At 46.0% G+C, this 19,425-nt stretch overlaps 3 protein-coding genes across 4 annotated transcripts in view; all 3 read right to left on the bottom strand.

Annotated features, from left to right (window-relative positions):
- The window catches only part of LOC115513706 (DLA class I histocompatibility antigen, A9/A9 alpha chain), a 253,834-nt gene that overhangs the window by 110,458 nt on the left and 123,951 nt on the right, over window positions 1-19,425 (bottom strand). The gene's annotated exons all lie outside the window — the stretch shown is intronic.
- The window catches only part of LOC115513705 (DLA class I histocompatibility antigen, A9/A9 alpha chain), a 165,112-nt gene that overhangs the window by 110,462 nt on the left and 35,225 nt on the right, over window positions 1-19,425 (bottom strand). The window lies entirely within an intron of this gene.
- LOC115513714 (patr class I histocompatibility antigen, A-126 alpha chain-like) lies at window positions 14,530-17,128 on the bottom strand. 2 transcript variants are annotated; one of them, XR_004343608.1, is made up of 5 exons: window positions 16,906-17,128; window positions 15,738-16,256; window positions 15,255-15,285; window positions 15,080-15,154; window positions 14,530-14,629 (listed from the first exon to the last, which is right to left on the bottom strand). XR_004343608.1 is itself a non-coding variant. In XM_032593132.1 (4 exons), the coding sequence occupies exons 1-4, from the start codon at window positions 15,832-15,834 to the stop codon at window positions 14,625-14,627; spliced, it is 231 nt and encodes a 76-aa protein (XP_032449023.1). In that variant the 5' UTR covers window positions 15,835-15,858; the 3' UTR covers window positions 14,530-14,624. The 2 variants fall into 2 exon arrangements, 1 of the variants encoding a protein (XP_032449023.1); XM_032593132.1 differs by lacking the exon at window positions 16,906-17,128 and having other exon boundaries at window positions 15,080-15,177; window positions 15,738-15,858.

Here is a 19,425-nt window from a genome sequence, read left to right as displayed (position 1 = left end):
TTTGGAGAGATGGATTTTAAGATTCATTCATCTCCTCCCTCTAGAGTTGTCTTCTGGATTATTCTTTACATCCTGAGGTAGACAGAGAGGAATCTGAGAGTTTCTTATCCTTTTTCAACTTCCATTAGTTTCTACCTTCCTTGCCTTTCTGCCCTCTCTTCCTGCCCTTAGTTCCAGTGATGCTGGTGCTGATTCACATCCAAGTTCATGGATGTATAAAGCAGGGTCTAATGTAGATTTCTATTTGGTTGGAGAAAGGGCCCCATGGAGCCTACATACAGTGATTCTGAAAATAGGACTGTAACTGTGTGGGAGGGGGGAGCTGAGCAGAGAGAGGGAGGGGCAGCCCTGGGGGAAAGTAGAGACGGCACTGATGGTGAGGTGGGGGCACTTTGTGCAGGAGCTGCCACGGACTGTCTGTGCCTGAGGCTCATCCAGAAGACAGAGGTCCTCTCTGCTGACCACTCTTTCCACTGATAATGTCGTGTGCCACGTGCAGGACCCGCTATTTTTTCATCTAGGACACCTCAGTAAGAAGAGGCAAACGTGCTGGTCTTGTGGAGAATATGTCCTAGGGGTGAGTGACAGACTCCACTTGACCCTGGAACAAAGTGGGGACTGAGGGCAATGACCCCTTTGAGGAGTCAGAAATCCAAATGTAACTTTTGACTCCCCTGAAACTTAAATACTACCACCATAACGTATTGTTGATAAGAAGCCTTACTGAAAACAGGAACAGTCATTTAACACATGGTTTGTACATTACATGGATATGTAACATGTATTCTTATGATAAATTAAGCTGGAGAAAATAGTAAGAAACCATAAGAGAAACTGCATTGACAGCACTTATTGTAAAAAAGTCCACATATCAGTGGATGTGCCCAGTTCAAACCAGTGTAATTCAGAGTCAAGTGTATATTGTATAAATGTGGTAAATAAGGAAAGTGTTTACATTGGAAATTGGTTGGGGCACCTGGGTGGCTCAGTCTGTTAAGCCTCTGACTTCAGCTCAGGTCATGATCTCATGGTTCATGGGTTCGAGCCCCACATGGGGCTCTGTGCTGACAGCTCAGAGCCTGGAGCCTATTTCAGATTCTGTGCCTCCCTCTCTCTCTGCCCCTCCCCCACTTGTGCTCTGTCTCCCTTGTCTCAAATATAAATAAACATTAAAAAAATAAAAAATACAAAAATAAATTGGAATTTGGTAGGTGCTTTGAGGAAGGTGATCCAGAGAGTTACTTGTGCGGGGACAGGGAAGGTAGCTACTTTTCTATGGTGGTAAGTGTGAGCCTCACTGGGAAGGTGATCTCTGAGAGATGTGCAGGACACAAGGAATTGTTGAAGAGCATGTCTGAGGGAGTTTTTTCCAAGCAGGGGAACCTCCAGGCACACACACTAGGGCAGGAGCGTGTCCTTGTTCAAGGAAGGGTGAGAGGCCACTGTGGCTGGAGCAGAGAGCATGTGAAATGCGGTCAGATGTCTAGGTCTAGGATTAGAAGGCTTTTGAGTTTTCTCTGAGTGACATGTGGAGTCACCGGATGGTTTAGATCAGATGGTCCACGTAGTACTACTTGTCTTAGCAGCATCTGTTTGCTGCTGTGCAGAATCGAGAGGTGAAGGGCGGGAGACCAGTAGGGAAAGTGTAGGAAGCCAGTGCAGTTTCCAGGAGGGGAGAATGTTGGATTTATTTAGGGGTTTGAGGAGAGAAAATAACAGGAAGTGACTGTACTCTTGGGGTGTGTGTGTGTGTGTGTGTGTGTGTGTGTGTGTTCTGGATACATTTAAAGATGAACTTTGCAGCATGTCCTAATGTATTACTTCTGGGTTGTGAGAAGGAGGAATCAAGGACAGCATCCAATACTTCAGACTGCAAGAAGAAAGGAGCAGTGTCTTCCAATCAAACAGGGAAGATTTTGGAAGTAGGGCATTAGGGGAAGTTGTATCACAAGCACCCAATTTAGGAATGTTGAATCTGAGATTATGAGAAATGCAAGCGAAGTTCCAGCTGGATATAGAGTGCAGGGTGGGAGAAATATCTAGGTTGGAGAAATAGATATGGAGGTGACACCATATAAATGATGTTTAGAGCCTTCAGCATGGATGAGGTCACCAAGGGATGATGGCCATAGAAGAGAGAGGATCAGGACCAAACCCTGGAGTCGTCAGCATGAAGCAAGCTGATCAGAGCACACCCAGAGCACACTGCACAGTTCTCGTTCTGCACCTAGAAGGCACACACTCCGGGGAGACCCAGCTTTCAGTGTGCACAGAAATTTCCTGGATTTACGAAGAGCTAGACAATCTGGAGCAGAGTGTGAGATTCTGGGTTTATAACAAGGTTGGTGCTCCTTCTGGTCTTCAGATCACACACTGAGCAGCAAGCACATAATGAATGATTCCCACGTGGCTGTGCCTCAGCCTCTCCTGTGGGGCTTATTAAGTAGTGATTCCTGGGTCCACGCCCAACACTCTAACAGGGTATGTGGAGAGAGGCCTGAGTGTTTTGTAACGAATCCACGAGCAATCCTGGGGTTCCACCAGATAGAGTTGCAGTGAAGTCACTGATGAGAGCCCTCATTGTGGGAAGGGGTCTTACATCCACATTGAAATGTTGTTGTTTTTTCTAGGAAGAAAAATTCAAGACCTGCTGGGAGATACATATTTTCTCTCCCAGGGGGCAGAGCCAGGTGGCAGATTGAGGAAGTGGTTATCAGCTCAACATAAAATCTCTGAGATAACAAGAGTGTAGATCTTAAATGTTTGCACCACACCAAAGGAAATGGTAACTATGTGACAAGGTGCAGGTCTAGGGTAATGCTCTGGTTGTAAGCATTTTGCAGCACAGAAATGTATCAAGAGACTGTAGCCTTAAACTGACACAATGGTGTTTGTCAGTTATATCTCAGGAAAGGTGGAAAAAAACGTCTGAAATCATGCTCTCTGAAGCTATTCCCCACATTGACTTCTGACTCTTTGGGATACATATGTACAGTTACAGAGACTTGGATGAGAGAGAATGTGGGGCCTTGTTCTATTTCAAGGAATGTCACAAACCAGGCTTGAGTCTACACAGACGGGAACAGTATCCACAATGGACCCGAGGGGGAGGCTTACGTGTAACCAGGGCCCTGCTCCTGGGTATACATGTCACCGTCACAACAGAGTCCCCTGACATAGCACACTGGATCCGGAGGCTAGGACTGCTGTTGCTGCTGCCCCTTGCAACTGCATGACACCACTGTCACTCAAACACCTGTGCCAAATGCCGTGTAGTGCAGTCCCAGCCTATCTGTCCCATGTCCTGAGAGAGAGTCTGGCAGGTGGTCACGTGACTGTGAAGTTTCATGCCACGTCCAATGCAAGACTGTTTGGCAAAATGGATTCTCCTCTCCATGGTCTCTGCCCTCCGTCAAGATTTTTAAATGTGGAAATCTTTTAAATTCTTTTTTTTTAACGTTTATTTATTTTTGAGACAGAGAGAGACAGAGCATGAATGGGGGAGGGTCAGAGAGAAAGGGAGACACAGAATCTGAAACAGGCTCCAGGTTCTGAGCTGTCAGCACAGAGCCTGACGTGGGGCTCGATCTCACGGACCCTGAGATCATGACCTGAGCCGAAGTCGGACGCCTAACCGACTGAGCCACCCAGGCGCCCCTAAACGTGGAAATCTTTTATGTGGGAAGAGGGTACTAGTTCTGGGCATGGAAACTGGGCATGAAAAAGAATGACAAATTACAACATTTGGAGCAGTGATTTGAGACTACAACTTGATATGATACATTGTAGGCACTCAGGTCAGATTGGAGGAAGGAGTGACTAAATATGGCGTCTTTCAACTTTTCCCCTTGATAGTTGTTATGGGATCCAGCTTTTCTCTACTCCAGTTGTACTCACAAGTAAGTGGAGTAGCACTGTCGGGTGATGAAGTGATTGTTCAAAATGTCTTCTCCAGCCTTTGTCTCCTCCTAGGATTAAGTTACCCAGATCTGTAACACTTCAGATGATCCTTATACATACACTGACACTTCATATTTCTTTGTACATGCCCGTATTTCTGGGCAGAGTATCCAAAATTTACCAGGTTTTATGTGACCCTCACAAAAGTCTAAAAAATCATTCTAGGTTAGACACTGTGCTCGTCCACGTCTGGTCCATGAACAGCTGTAATCAAACTGTTTTTAGCAGATCCAATGACGATATACAGGCTTATTTTTGTCTCGATTGCCAGTCTGAGACAGGATAAGGTTTCACTTTCCTTTCTGTCTCTATCTGTTTGTGGGCTGATGCACATTCACAGACCAGCGCTGGCTCACACAAGACACAGATCACCATTGGTTTAGGTAGACTTGTATTCTACCACCTCGTCTGGTGCTGGATAAATCGCAGAAATGAAACAATTGTGAATGGGGATCCTCTTCCAGTAACACAGTAGACTAAGTTTTAAGGCTGACTCTTCCTATAAAAACAGCTAACAATGATTATATATGTGTGTGTGTGTGTATTATGTATACATATGTATATATTTTATATATATTTGGGTGATGTGTATATATATCACCCAAAAAAAAACCAATCAAGAGAATAGTAATCATTTAGGCCAAAATATAATAATGGGCAAAAAGCCAGGGATGATACTTAAGGTGTATTTCAAATCTAGAAAATCTTAGCTTGCCTTCTCAGGCTCATGAACTTAATAGACAGGAAATAATGCTCAGAGCTTATTCTATTCCATGAGAAACATCCCTCCCTGAAAATATGGAAACCTAAGACTCATAGATTCATATCTTCAGAAAAGGGTTACACAAATCACATTGACTCTATCTTCAAGAACAAGAAGATATTGGGGCGCCTGGGTGGCGCAGTCGGTTAAGTGTCCGACTTCAGCCAGGTCACGATCTCACGGTCTGTGAGTTCGAGCCCCGCGTCAGGCTCTGGGCTGATGGCTTGGAGCCTGGAGCCTGTTTCCGATTCTGTGTCTCCCTCTCTCTCTGCCCCTCCCCCGTTCATGCTCTGTCTCTGTCCCAAAAATAAATAAAAACGTTGAAAAAAAAAATTAAAAAAAAAAAAAGAACAATAAGATATTATTCTAAGGAGGTTTGCTTGGAGCTAGCACAAAGTGAGCAAACAGCTACTTCAAAGAATTTCCAATCACAGACTAACGCTTCTGTGATTTGTAGTCCAAATTTGCGTTTAATTTGGGGCCAAAATACCTTCTAGTCATTAGTTTAGTTTATTATTGTTCTGGATTGATATTGACTCAAATTTATAAGAAAGAAACAGATTTCTCTAGATAAATCTACATTTAACCTGGGTGTCAAAAAATGTACACAAAGAATTGCCCAAAGAAAAAGAGAAACTCGTAGCATGAAATGTAAAGTACAAACGGGAATAGACTGTGATTGAGTAACTTTAGAGAGAATAGGTAGTAAAAAGAAGGTCATAGAATTTCAATATTGAATTCATAGGACATAAAATATAACACGACGAGCATATGCTATAAATATATAAGTTATGTGAGTAAATATTATGTATATGACATAAAGGAAAATTGCTAGTAAAGAGAGACAGCAACATTTTATAGTGATAAAAGAGTCAAACTATCAGAAGGATGAAACAATTCTGAATATATAGTCACCTCAGCGCCAAATACATGAAAACAAAACAGACAGAAATTGAGAAACAGATAATACAACTGTAATAGTCAGAAACTGCAATATATTACTTTCCATAATGGATAGAACATCTATGCAGAGATCAATAAACATAAAGAAGACTTGAACCGTACTATAAACCAATAGTACAAATCTGACATTTATTGAACATTCCAGCCATCAACAGAATACACATTCTTTTCAAATGCACGTGGAGATTTCTTGAGGATAAATCATATATATTCCATTATGTGTGTGTGTGTGTGTGTGTGTGTGTGTGTGTGTGTGTGTGTGAATGTGCGTGTGCGTGTATACCACCTCTTTTTTTATCCATTCATCAGTAGATGGACATTTGGGCTCTCTCTATCATTTAGCTCTTGTTGATAATGCTGCTATAAACATTGGGGTGTTTTATGTACAAATACGTATTTTGTACCGTTTGCGTAAATGCCTGGTACTGCAATTGCTGGATCATAGAATGTTTCTATTATTAGTTTTCTCAGGAATCTCCACACTGTTCTCCAGAGTGGCTACACCAGTTTACATTCCCACCAACACTGCAAGAGGGTTCCCCTTTCTCCACATGCTCGCAGAAATCTGTCTTGATGACTACTGCTTTGTAATGTAGCTTGAAATCTGGAATTGTGATGCCTCCTATTTTTTGTTTTTCAGAGTTGCTTTGGCTATTCGGTCGGGTCTTTTGTGGTTCCATACAAATTTTAGGATTATTTGTCCTAGCTCTGTGAAAAATGCTGGTGGTATTTTGATAGGGATTGCATTAAATGTATAGATTGCTTTGGGTAGGATAGACATTTTAACAATGTTTGTTCTAATCCATGAGCATGGAATGCTTTTCCATTTCTTTGTGTCTTCTTCAATTTCTTTCATAAGTGTTCTATAGTTATCAGAGTCCAGAACTTTTTCCTCTTTAGTTAGGTATCTTATTGTTTTTGGTGCAACCCCAAATAGGATTGATTCTTTGTTTCTTTTTTTTCTACCTTGTTATTCATGTTTACAAATGCATGAAGATTTCTGTACATTGATTTGACAGTCTGCTATTTTGCTGAATTCATGTGTTAGTTCTAGCAATTTTTTGGTGGAATCTTTTGAGTTTTCCACACACAGTACTATGTCTTCTGAGAAGAGTGAAAGTTTGAGTACTTCCTTGCCAATTTGGATGCCTTTTGTTTCATTTTGTTGTCTCATTGGTGAAGCTAAGACTTCCAGTGTATGCTAATTTTCTGAGGAGTCTTTAGCCCAGACTCTCCCTCCCACTGTCCTCCTGCCATCACCAAGGGGAGTGCTGTGGCATGGTGCTCAGAGCTTTGTCAAGACTTGTCCCCTGTCTTGGTGCCCCTCCGCCTCCCTCCCGTCCAGTGCAGGCACCTGACCCTGGCCCTCCTCCACCCTGCGCCAACACCTGCACTGCCCTGTCCCCTCTCCTTCATCCCACCCTCACTCCCTTGTGGCCTCCGCTCTCCCTGTGCTCAGGAATCCCAGTCTCCCTGGCCCCTCTGCACCCCTCCCCTATGGCCCCATGCCTGCTCACACCCCTTGCCCACATGCTGGGCCCTCACTAAGCTCTCCTCTCTCAGGAGCTCCTCCTCTGGGGCCCTGCCATCAGCACCCCTTCCTCCTGGCTCTTGGCCCAAGTCCCCTCCTCTCTTGTCAGCCTCTGATTCAAGTTTGTTCTGAAACATTCAGTCCCCCCTTCCCAGACCCTCAGCACTAGTCTCCCCTGCTGGCTCCTGCCTTCCCCTCTCCCCCACCAACCAGAAAACTGCTTGAGGTCCCGCTGCCTTATCCTTGGCCCTCACCCCATCCTTTGGTTCCACGACCTCAGTGGGCCTCACTCCTGACATCTGGTCTCCAAACTGGCTGTCCAGCCACGTGGTCAGCACCAGCCTTTCCGCACAGTCAGACTTCTCCCAGCCTGCCCATTCTGGGCTGGAAGTCTCCCCCTAACCCTCCTTGGAGATATGACCTGCCCTCCTCCCAGAACCACCACCACCATGCAGGTCCTTCCCCAAGGTGTGCATGGGGCGTGTCGAATCTATTTTCTCTTCTACTGCCCCGCCTTTCTTTTCTTTCTTTCTTTTTTTTTTTTTTTTGGAAGCATTGCTGAGGCACTTTATTACCATTTTCTTTTTTTTTTTAAATATGAAATTTATTGTCAAATTGGTTTCCATACAACACCCAGTGCTCATCCCAAAAGGTGCCCTCCTCAATACCCAGCACCCACCCTCCCCTCCCTCCCACCCCCCATCAACCCTCAGTTTGTTCTCAGTTTTTAAGAGTCTCTTATGCTTTGGCTCTCTCCCTCTCTAACCTCTTTTTTTTTTCCCCTCCCCCATGGACTTCTGTTGAGTTTCTCAGGATCCACATAAGAGTGAAAACATATGGTATCTGTCTTTCTCTGTATGACTTATTTCACTTAGCATAACACTCTTCAGTTCCATCCACGTTGCTACAAAAGGGCTTATTTCATTCTTTCTCATTGCCACGTAGTATTCCATTGTGTATATAAACCACAACTTCTTTATCCATTCATCAGTTGATGGACATTTAGGCTCTTTCCATAATTTGGCTATTGTTGAAAGTGGTGCTATAAACATTAGGGTACAAGTGCCCCTATGCATCAGCACTCCTGTATCCCTTGGGTAAATTCCTAGCAGTGCTATTGGTGGGTCATAGGGTAGATCTATTTTTTAAGTTTTTGAGGAAACTCCACACTGTTTTCCAGAGAGGCTGCACCAGTTTGCTTTCCCACCAACAGTGCAAGAGGGTTCCCATTTCTCCACATCCTTGCCAACATCTATAGTCTCCTGATTTGTTCATTTTGGCCACTCTGGTGTGAGGTGATATCTGAGTGTGGTTTTGATTTGTATTTCCCTGATGAGGAGCGACATTGAGCATCTTTTCATGCGCCTGTTGGCCATCTGGATGTCTTCTTTAGAGAAGTGTCTATTCATGTTTTCTGACCATTTCTTCACTGGATTGTTTTTTGGGTGTGGAGTTTGGTGAGCTCTTTATAGATTTTGGATACTAGCCCTTTGTCCAATATGTCATTTGCAAGTATCTTTTCCCATTCTGTCGGTTGCCTTTTAGTTTTGTTGGTTGTTTCCTTTGCTGTGCAGAAGATTTTTATCTTTATGAGGTCCCAATAGTTCATCTTTGCTTTTAATTCCCTTGCCTTTGGGGATGGGTCAATTAAGAAATTGCTGAGGGTGAGGTCAAAGAGATTTTTTCCTGCTTTCTCCTCTAGGGTTTTGATGGTGTCCTGTCTCACATTCAGGTCCTTTATCCATTTTGAGTTTATTTTTGTGAATGGTGTGACAAAGTGGCCTAGTTTCAATCTTCTGCGTGTTGCTGTCCAGTTCTCCCAGCACCATTTGTTAAAGAGACTCTCTTTTTTCCATTGGATATTCTTTCCTGCTTTGTCAAAGATGAGTTGGCCATACATTTGTGGGTCTAATTCGGGGGTTTCTATTCTATTCCATTGGTCTATGTGTCTGTTCTTGTGCCAATACCATGCTGTCTTGATGATTACAGCTTTGTAGTAGAGGCTAAAGTCTGGGATTGGGATGCCTCCTGCTTTGGTCTTCTTCTTCAAAATTAGTTTGGCTATTCGGGGTCTTTTGTGGTTCCATACAAATTTTAGGATTGCTTGTTCTAGTTTTGAGAAGAATGCTGGTGCAATTTTGATTGGGATTGCATTGAATGTGTAGATAGCTTTGGGTAGTATTGACATTTTCACAATATTTATTCTTCCAATCCATGAGCACGGAATGTTTTTTCATTTCTTTATATCTTCTTCAGTTTCCTTCATAAGCTTTCTATAGTTTTCAGCATACAGATCTTTTACATCTTTGGTTAGATTTATCCCTAGGTATTTTATGCTTCTTGGTGCAATTCTGAATGGGATCAGTTTCTTTATTTGTCTTTCTGTTGTTTCATTGTTAGTGTATAAGAATACAGCTGATTTCTGTACATTGATTTTGTATCCTGCGACTTTGCTGAATTCATGTATCAGTTCTAGCAGACTTTGGGTGGAGTCTATCGGGTTTTCCATGTATAATATCATGTCATCTGCAAAAAGTGAAAGCTTGACTTCATCTTTGCCAATTTTGATGCTTTTGATTTCCTTTTGTTGTCTGATTGCTGATTCCAACACTATGTTAAACAACAGTGGTGAGAGTGGACATCCCTGTCGTGTTCCTGATCTCAGGGGGAAAGCTCTCAGTTTTTCCCCATCGAGGATGATATTAACTGCGAGCTTTTCATGAATGGCTTTTATGATCTTTAAGTATGTTCCTTCTATCCCAACTTTCTCGAGGGTTTTTGTTAAGAAAAGATGCTGAATTTTGTCAAATGCTTTTTCTGCATCGATTGACAGGATCATAGGGTTCTTATCTTTTCCTTTTTTTTTTTTTTTTTTTTTTTTAATTTTTGGGACAGAGAGAGACAGAGCATGAACGGGGGAGGGGCAGAGAGAGAGGGAGACACAGAATTGGAAACAGGCTCCAGGCTCCGAGCCATCAGCCCAGAGCCCGACACAGGGCTCGAACTCACGGAGCGCGAGATCGTGACCTGGCTGAAGTCGGACGCTCAACCGACTGCGCCACCCAGGCGCCCCATCTGTTCCTTTATTAATGTGATGTATCACGTTGATTGATTGGCAAATGTTGAGCCAGCCCTGCAGCACAGGAATGAATCCCACTTGATCATGGTGAATAATTCTTTTCATATGCTGTTGAATTCGATTTGCTAGTATCTTATTGAGAATTTTTGCATCCATATTCATCAGGGATATTGGCCGGTAGTTCTCTTTTTTTACTGGGTCTCTGTCTGGTTTAGGAATCAAAGTTACTGCCTTCATAAAATGAGTCTGGAAGTTCTCCTTCCCTTTCTATTTTTTGGAACAGCTTGAGAAGGATAGGTATTATCTCTGCTTTAAATTTTGGTAAAATTCCCCTGGGAAGCCATCTGGTCCTGGACTCTTATTTGTTGGGAGAGTTTTGATAACTGATTCAATTTCTTCACTGGTTATGGGTCTGTTCAAGTTTTCTATTTCTTCCTGTTGAGTTTTGGAAGTGTGTAGGTGCTTAGGAATTTGTCCATTTCTTCCAGGTTGTCCAGTTTGTTGGCATATAATATTTCATAGTCTTCCCTGGTAATTGCTTGTATTTCTGAGGGATTGGTTGTAATCATTCCATTTTCATTCATGATTTTATCTATTTGGGTCATCTCCCTTTTCTTTTTTAGAAGCCTGGCTAGAGGTTTATCAGTTTTGTTTATTTTTTCAAAAAACCAACTCTTGGTTTCGTTGATCTGTTCTACAGTTTTTTAGAGTCTATACTGTTTATTTCTGCTCTGATCTTTATTATTTCTCTTCTGCTGGGTTTAGGCTGTCTTTGCTGTTCTGCTTCTATTTCCTTTAGGTGTGCTGTTAGATTTTTGTATTTGGGATTTTTCTTGTTTCTTGAGATATGCCTGGATTGCGATGTATTTTCCTCTCAGGATTGCCTTCGCTGCATCCCAAAGCGTTTGGATTGTTGTATTTTCATTTTCGTTTGTTTCCATATATTTTTTAATTTCTTCTCTAATTGCCTTGTTGACCCACTCATTCTTTAGTAGGTTGTTCTTTAACCTCCATGCTATTGGAGGTTTTCCAGACTTTTTCCTGTGGTTGATTTCAAGCTTCATAGCACTGTGGTCTGAAAGTGTACATGGTATGATCTCAATTCTTGTATACTTATGAAGGGCTGTTTTGTGACCCAGTATGTGATCTATCTTGGAGAAGGTTCCATGTGCACCTGAGAAGAAAGTCTATTCTGTTGCTTTGGGATGCAGAGTTCTAAATATATCTGTCAAGTCCATCTGATCCAATGTATCATTCAGGGCCCTTGTTTCCTTATTGATCCTGGGTCTAGATGATCTATCCATTGTTGTAAGTTGAGTATTAAAGTCCCTTGCAATTACCACATTGTTGTCAATAAGGTTGCTTATGTTTGTGATTCTTTTATATATTTGGGGGCTTCCATATTTGGTGCATAGACATTTATAATTGTTAGCTCTTCCAGATGGATAGACCCTGTAATTATTATATAATGCCCTTCTTCATCTCTTGTTACAGCCTTTAATTTAAAGTCTAGTTTGTCTGATAGAAGTATGGCTACTCCAGCTTTCTTTTGACTTCCAGTAGCATGATAGATAGGTCTCCATCCCCTCACTTTCAATCTGAAGGTGTCCTCAGGTCTAAAATGTGTCTCTTGTAGACAGCAGATAGATGGGTCTTGCTTTTTTATCCATTCTGATATCCTATGTCTTTTGGTTGGCGCATTTAGTCCATTTACATTCAGTGTTAGTATAGAAAGATATGGGTTTAGAGTCATTGTGATGTCTGTAGGTTTCATGCTTGTAGTGATGTCTCTGGTACTTTGTCTCACAGGATCCCCCTTAGGATCTCTCGTAGGGCTGGTTTAGTGGTGATGAATTCCTTCAGTTTTTGTTTGTTTGGGAAGACCATTATCTCTTCTTCTATTTAAATGACAGACTTGCTGGATAAAGGATTCTCGGCTGCATATTTTTTCTGTTCATCACATTGAAGATTTCCTGCCATTCCTTTCTGACCTGCCAAGTTTCTGTAAATAGATCCATCACTACTAGTCTTATGGGTCTCCCTTTATATGTTACAGTGTGTTTCTCCCTAGCTACTTTCAGAATTTTCTCTTTATCCTTGTATTTTGCCAGTTTCACTATGATATGTCATGCAGAAGATCAATTCAAATTACGTCTGAAGGGAGTCCTTTGTGCCTCTTGGATTTCAATGCCTTTTTCCTTTCCCAGATCAGGGAAGTTCTCAACTATGATTTCTTCAAGTACACATTCAGCTCCTTTATCTCTCTCTTCCTCTTCTGGAATTCCTATTATACGGATATTGTTCCATTTGATTGTATCACTTAGTTCTCTAATTCTTCCCTCATACTCCTGGATTTTTTTGTCTCTCTTTTCTCAGCTTCCTCTTTTTCCATAGTTTCATCTCCTAATTCACCTATTCTCTCCTCTGTGTCTTTAATCCAAGCCGTGGTCGCCTCCATTTTATTTTGCATCTCATTTATAGCATTTTTTAGCTCCTCATGACTATTTCTTAGTTCCTTGATCTCTGTAGACATAGATTGTCTGCTGTCCTCTATCCTTTTTTCAACCCCAGGGATTAATTTTATAACTATTATTCTAAATTCTTGTTCCATTATGTTGCTGAAATCGTTTTTGATCAATTCGTTAGCTGTTGCTACTTCCTGGAGTTCCTTTTGAGGAGAATTCTTCTCTTTCGTCATTTTGGATAGTCCCTGGGGTGGTGCGGAACTGAAGGGCACTTCCCCTGTGCTGGTTGGAGTAACTTGTGTTGGTGGGCAGGGCCGCAGTCAGACCTGAGGTCTGCCTCCAGCCCACCCCTGGGGCCACAGTCAGACTGCTGTGTCCCTTATCTTCCCCTCTCCCAGGGTCAGGACTCACTGTGGAGTGGTGTGGCCCCTGTCTGGGCTACTTGCACACTGCCAGGCTTGTGGTGTTGCTTCCATGGGATCTGGCATATTAGCCGGGGTGGATCTGCTGCAACGTGTGCAGGGGCGGGAGGATCAGGGTTAGCTCACTTTGCCATCAGTGGTCCCCTGTGGGAAGGGCCCCGCAGCACCAGGAGGGAGGCAGGCCGGTGGGAGGGATGGATCCACAGAAGCACAGTGTTGGGTTTTGTGCGGTGCAAGCAAGTTCAGTGATGGGAACTTGTTCCCTTTGGGATTACGGCTGGGGGATGGGAGACAGAGATGGCACTTGCCAGTGCCTTTGTTCCCCGTCGAGCTAAGCTCTGTCTTCTGGGGCACAACTCTCCCTCCTGGCATCCTCTCGCCCTCCCTGCTAACTGAGAGCAGAGCTAATGACTTATAACATTCCAGATGTTAACTCCCGCTGGCTGTCAGAACACACTCCGTCCGGCCCCTCCATTTTTGCCAGTCAGACTCGGGGCCTCTGCCTTGCCGGGCAGGCTGCCCCTCCACCACCCCAGCTCCCTCCTGCCAGTCTGTGTAGCACACACCGTCTCTCCACCCTTCCTACCCTCTTCCATGGGCCTCTTGTCTATGCTTGGCTCTGGACAGTCTGTTCTGCTAGTCTTCTGGTGGTTTTCTGGGTTATTTAAGCAGATTGGGTGGAATCTAAGTGATCAGCAGGATGCGGTGAGACCAGATCCTCCTATGCCACCATCTTCTAGTCTCTCCTGCCAAATAAAATTAATTTATAAACAGCTTTATTAGGGCATCATTGGTCACCAAGATTTGCGTGTATTTAATGTGTACAATCTGATGACTGATCATGTGAATGCATCATGATACCATTACAGCATGTGTGTGTGGGAAGGGGTCGTGGTGGGGAGTGGGCCACTGTCCCTATCTCTTCACATTATGCTACCAGGAACAAGGACGCATTCGCACACCTTCTACACATAAAGGAGTCTAGGGTTCTTGATGTCACTAAGTGGCAGTGAGAACAAACCTTGTATCATTCAGTCCCCCAGGAGGCAGCTGGCTCACACTGTGAAAACTAATCATGAACACATTCAAGTCAGTTATTATAAGTGGTGACATTTGGAAAAACCTTTCATGCACTCAAAATGTCCAAGTCCAGAGGATTCCCATAACCCCCAATCTCATCCCCACTGTCCCAACCGCTCCCCATGTTAGGCCCTCCAAGGACTCACTTTTATAAATATATATATATAATATATATATATCACTTTCATAATTATATATATTATATATATATATAAAATTTGACATATGTATATATTGAATGTTTGTTTATTTTTGAGAGAGAGAGAGAGGGAGGGAGGGACAGAGGGAGGGAGAGAATGGGGGAGGGGCAGAGAGAGAGAGGGAAACATTATATCACTCAGTCCCCCACGAGGCAGCTGGCTCACACTGTGACAGAAAATAATCATGAACACATTCAAGTCAGTCATTCTAAGTGGTGACATTTGTAAAAACCCTCCACACACTCAAATATCCAAGTCCAGAGGATCCCCTTAACCCAATCTCATCCCCTGTGCCCCTCCCCACTTTAGCCCCTCCAAGGTCTCACCTTTATATATAATTTGACAATTATATATATATAATTTATATATATATTTTTATATATATAAAATGCTTATTTATTTTTGAGGGAAAAAGGGAGGGAGGAAGGGAGGGAGGGAGAGCCAGTGGGGGAGGGGCAGAGAGAGAAGGAGACAGAGAGTCTAAGCAGGCTCCAGGCTCCACACTGTCAGCACAGAGCCTGATGTGGGGCTCGAACTCACGAACTCTGAGATCATGACCCAAGCCGAAGTCAGATGCTTAACCGACTAAGCCACCCAGGCACCCTGAAGGTCTCACCTTTAGAAGCCTTGAGAGACACATCAGAGCCCTGGGCACTGTCACAGCCACAGTACAACAGGACGTGGTCAGAGCCTCCAGGAGATGAGACAAGGGAGCTATGGGGTGGGTGAGCTCCTCATGGGGCCCCGTCTGCACTACCCAGGGTCTCAGGGATCACCCCGTCCATACTTACTTGCAGACTGAGTGTAGCTCCATCTTTTCCCCTGTGAGAACAAAACATCATGTCAGAGGCCAGGGAGAAGGCTTGGGCCCTGAGGTCCTAAAGGGACCTCTGAAATTTTGGCCTCCAAAGAAATTTCCAGAACTTTAACTACAGACCTAGGGCAAGATTACACAATGTGAGGTAAGAGGACATGTGGAAACTAGATCAAAGCCTCCTGGAGGTCTGTATGCAGCAGGGCCTCCCCTCTGTCCTGTGACTGCTGGGAATCAGGTCCCATCACCAGAAGCATCGAGGTGAACGTTTTGTCTCTTTTTCAGGTGTGATTTTCGAAAGAGTATTAGCAAACAGGGTCCAACTGGGTAAGCACATATGTGTCGATGGTGCCTCTCAGGACTGGGGCAAGACACTGGAAAATTACATATGGCTTGAACCCCTACCCCCCTCTCCCCGCCACTCTCCCCGCAACCTGGTGCAAGAAAACTCTGACCTCACCCCTTTCCCTGCTGGAGCTCTTCCTCCTCCAGGTCCCAGGTCCAGTGACCACAGCTCCAAGGACAGCCAGACCAGCAATGATTCCCATGATGGGCATGTTGGAGTGACGCGGGGGCTCCGGGAATGAAAGGGAAGGTGAGAGTTCTGACCTCTGGGCCTCAGCTGTGATGCCGCTGAAGGTCTACAGAAGGTGTTGTGTATTCTGCTGTCTGGATAGAATCCACCCCTTCATCCCCCTTCTTACTCCATCTCAGGCTGACGGGATCCTGCAGCCTCCCATGCTGCACAGGCACGTGTATCTCTGCTCCTCTCCCGGAAGGCACCACTACAGCCACCCATTTCTGGAAGGTCCCGGCTCGGCAGGCCTGGTGTCCACAAGCTCCGTGTCCTGGGTCAGGTCCTCCCCATCACGCTGCCAGGTCACAGTAATCTCTGTCCGGTAGAAGCCCACAGCCCTTCACTTCAGGGTCCCCTCATGGTCAGAGATGGGGTGGCAGGTCACATGTGTCTGTGGAGGATCTGAGGAGAAGGGTCAGAGACTTTAGGAACTTTGCATCATCCCCCAGGAGCCACTGAAGCAGCACTCATGTGACCATGCTGAGAATGGAGAGGACAATGGGGTGGGCAGGGGAGTGCAAGACTCACATCCCAGCCTGAGCTCCAGGATCTGGGATAACTTCCCATCCCTTGGGAAGGTCTGGAGGCAGGGTAAGACAGCCTAGGGGAGGAGGCTCAGGGTCCCTGAGTGAGGGAACAGAGACTTCTAGTCCTGACCTGGTAGAGGAGGCCCAGTGGCTCAAAACACCTGGAGTCAGCCCTCCAATGAAGTTGGGCATGGGACAGAGAGCAAGGCCTGAGGGAGGACGTCACCTGGGGGTGCCCAAGGTGAATACCAGGGTCAAGGAAACCTGCTATCGAATTCTTTTAGAGATATGTCTCTCCACAGAGACTGGATCCCCTCTGTCCTGAGAGAAGGATGGGTCCTGCGAGCCAGTCTCTCTCTGACACAGGATCTGAAAACCCAGGGGAACTCCTCACCCTCAGGACCCAAGGAGGGGGACAGGGGAGAATTCTGGTGTCAATCCTATTTTCCTCCCTTTCGGTGGGGCCAGCAGGACGTACAGCACCTGCCCCAGGGGAGATCAGGAGGCCTGGCGGCCCCACATACCTGCTTCTTACAAGGTCTCTTTCCCTTTCTCTAGGTACAGGAGGAGCCCCCGCACGCACTCCCTCTGCAGGTAACACCCGGTAGTCCTCGGCTGCTCAGGCCGCCTCCCACTGGCGCCCAGGATCCGAGCCGCCTCCTCCGCTGCCCTCCAGGAGTGCAGGTCCTCCTTCAGGGGGCTGTAATCGGCGCCCTCCTAGCGAATTGCTCACACCCGCCGAGGTGGTTCGCATCGAACCCTAAGTTGCAGCCAGAAGTCCCTTGGAAGGTGAGGCCCTGGCCCCGCCCACTCTCTCACCCAGCCTCGCGGGCATCCCCGCCCACTAGCTAGCTAGCCCCCCCCCCCCCCCCCGCAGCCGTCCCCCACCCCCCAGCCCTGCAGCCAGGCTCTCCTGGCCTCACTCCTCAGGATACCTACCCGCAGTGATTGGTCAAAGACCCAGAAACTAGATAAAATCCGAGTGAATCCCCGCGGGCTCATCCTGGGTGGGGGCCGCGAAGGTCTCCTGGCGTCGGGGTGAATCTCGGACCCGGAGCTCAGAGAGACCTCAGCAGGTCCAAGGGGGATTCAGGGACTCGTCACCTGGACCCTGGCCCGGGTCATTCACGGGACTCGCTCTGGTCGTAGTAGCGGAGGGCGGTGTGCAGGTTCGGTCGGGAGGTCTGTGCGTGCACCTTGGCGATCTCCGTCTGCTCGTCCCAAACTGTGTCCCTCCTGCTCCACCCACGGCGCCCACAGCTCTACCCCCGGACTCGCGGCGTCGCTGTGGAATCGCAGGAACTGCGTGTGGTCCACTTGGCCCACCGAGACATACAGCGCCTCCCCGCGACCGGTCCGGGACACCGCGGCGTGGAAACACCTCAAGGAGTGGGAACTGTGGGCACAAAGGGGCTTAGACCCCGCCCGACCCATCTCCAGGCCCGGAGCCGGGTCCCAAATGGAGGCAGCCGGGAGGGCAGGGCGAGGGGCACTCCACCGGGGGGCGGAGAGCAGGGCGGAGTCGCAAGAAGGACTCAAGGGGAGGATGGCCCAGGCCTGGGCAGGGGTGGGTGGGGGTGTGGAGTGGGGGCGGTGGCCCCCTTCCCCAGTGGTCCAGCGTCCCCACCAGGCGGTCCCTTTGCTCCTACACATAACAGGCTCTTTCCTTCTGACCTCACACTCACTGGCCCAGGTCAGGGTCATGGCCAGGCCCCTGAAAGCACCAGGAGGCAGGTTCAAGGCCCCAGGATCCCCATCCCCTGGGAGAATCTAAGTCCCAGCCTGTCTGTGGCCAGGACAGGCCAGGGAACGCGGTGAAGCTGATATGATAGTCTTCTCTAGAAACCAGACAGGCAATGGGAGTGTGAACAGGGGCGCCTTCATGAATCCCAGACAGGGGGACCTGACACAGGCTGTGACAGGGAGAAGTGAAACCAGGGGAGATGGGGACTCCCAACACTAGGCTTCCCTGCCTCTGTGCCCTTGCACCTTCCACCCTGAGAGCCACACCCTCTTGGGGACAAGGGACTGGGACCTGACCCCTCTCCTCTTGCAGGGAGCTCTCTTTGTCACACTGTTTCTCTGAGTTCTGGTCCAGGGACTTTCTGAAGGTGCCAGGTAGAGACAGCACACTGGGCTCAGCCCTTTCTCCTCACTTCCCTTCCTGGAAACACCCCCTCCCCCACCCCCCTGAACTGGACTCCCTTCCTCTAACCCCTTATCTCTCTCCCTGGACTGACTGACTGACTGACTTACCTATTTATTTACTTATTTATTCATTGTTTTTATTTAAATTCCAGTCAGATAACATACAGTGTTATATTAGTTTCCGAGAACAACAAAGTGATTCAACAATTCCATACATCACCAGGTGCTCTCATCAGGAAGGCAACATGCCAAAGAAAGAATAGGGACCACTTCTCACACCATACACAAAAATAAATGCAAAGTGGATTAAAGGCCAAAATGGCCTGAAACCATAAAAATCCTGGAAAAGAACACACACGCTGATTTCTTTGACGTGGGGAGTAACAACTTCTTTCTAGATGTGTTCCCTGAGGCAAGGGAAACCAAAGCACAAATAAACTACTGGGACTACATCCACATGAAAAGCTTCTGCACAGGGAAGGAAATAACCTCCTGGACTGCTTTTGGAAGAAAACTTCGTCCCAGGGAATTTGATGTCAGAGACTGAGCTGGCTTCGGGATGGTTGGTAGAGAAACAATGGTTTCCTCTTGAAACCTGGGGCACCTGTGCCTGAGGCACCAGCTAGAGAATCTCACAGAGGCCTGTTTGCTTTTTGTTTATTAACCATCATCTTGGTCACCACTGAATGATCCAAATCTAATCTGTCAAAGTAGTGGTTTTATCCTTCCTAGATACATTTGTTTTCATAGCCTTGCAATAACTAAAGCTGTAATTTTCACTTTCCCAAACCATGGCCTAGAGCTTTTGTATTTTTTTTTAATGTTTTTTTTTAAATTTATTTTTGAGACAGAGAGAGACAGAGCATGAATGGGGGAGGGTCAGAGAGAGGGAGACA

This window comes from Lynx canadensis, chromosome B2, assembly GCF_007474595.2.
Source record: "Lynx canadensis isolate LIC74 chromosome B2, mLynCan4.pri.v2, whole genome shotgun sequence".
NCBI classification, from domain to species: Eukaryota; Metazoa; Chordata; class Mammalia; order Carnivora; family Felidae; genus Lynx; species Lynx canadensis.
This window is presented reverse-complemented; position numbering and strand designations above follow the sequence as displayed.

Excerpts from the sequence above, each read along its gene's own strand:
- LOC115513714 (XM_032593132.1), bottom strand. The coding sequence starts at position 15,834 with ATGCCCATCATGGGAATCATTGCTGGTCTGGCTGTCCTTGGAGCTGTG. Across the intron at positions 15,286-15,737 it reads GAGCTCCAGCAGGGAAAGGG|GGGAAAAGATGGAGCTACAC; the intron begins GTGAGGTCAGAG and ends TTGTTCTCACAG. Across the intron at positions 15,178-15,254 it reads GAGCTACACTCAGTCTGCAA|CTCCCTTGTCTCATCTCCTG; the intron begins GTAAGTATGGAC and ends CCCACCCCATAG.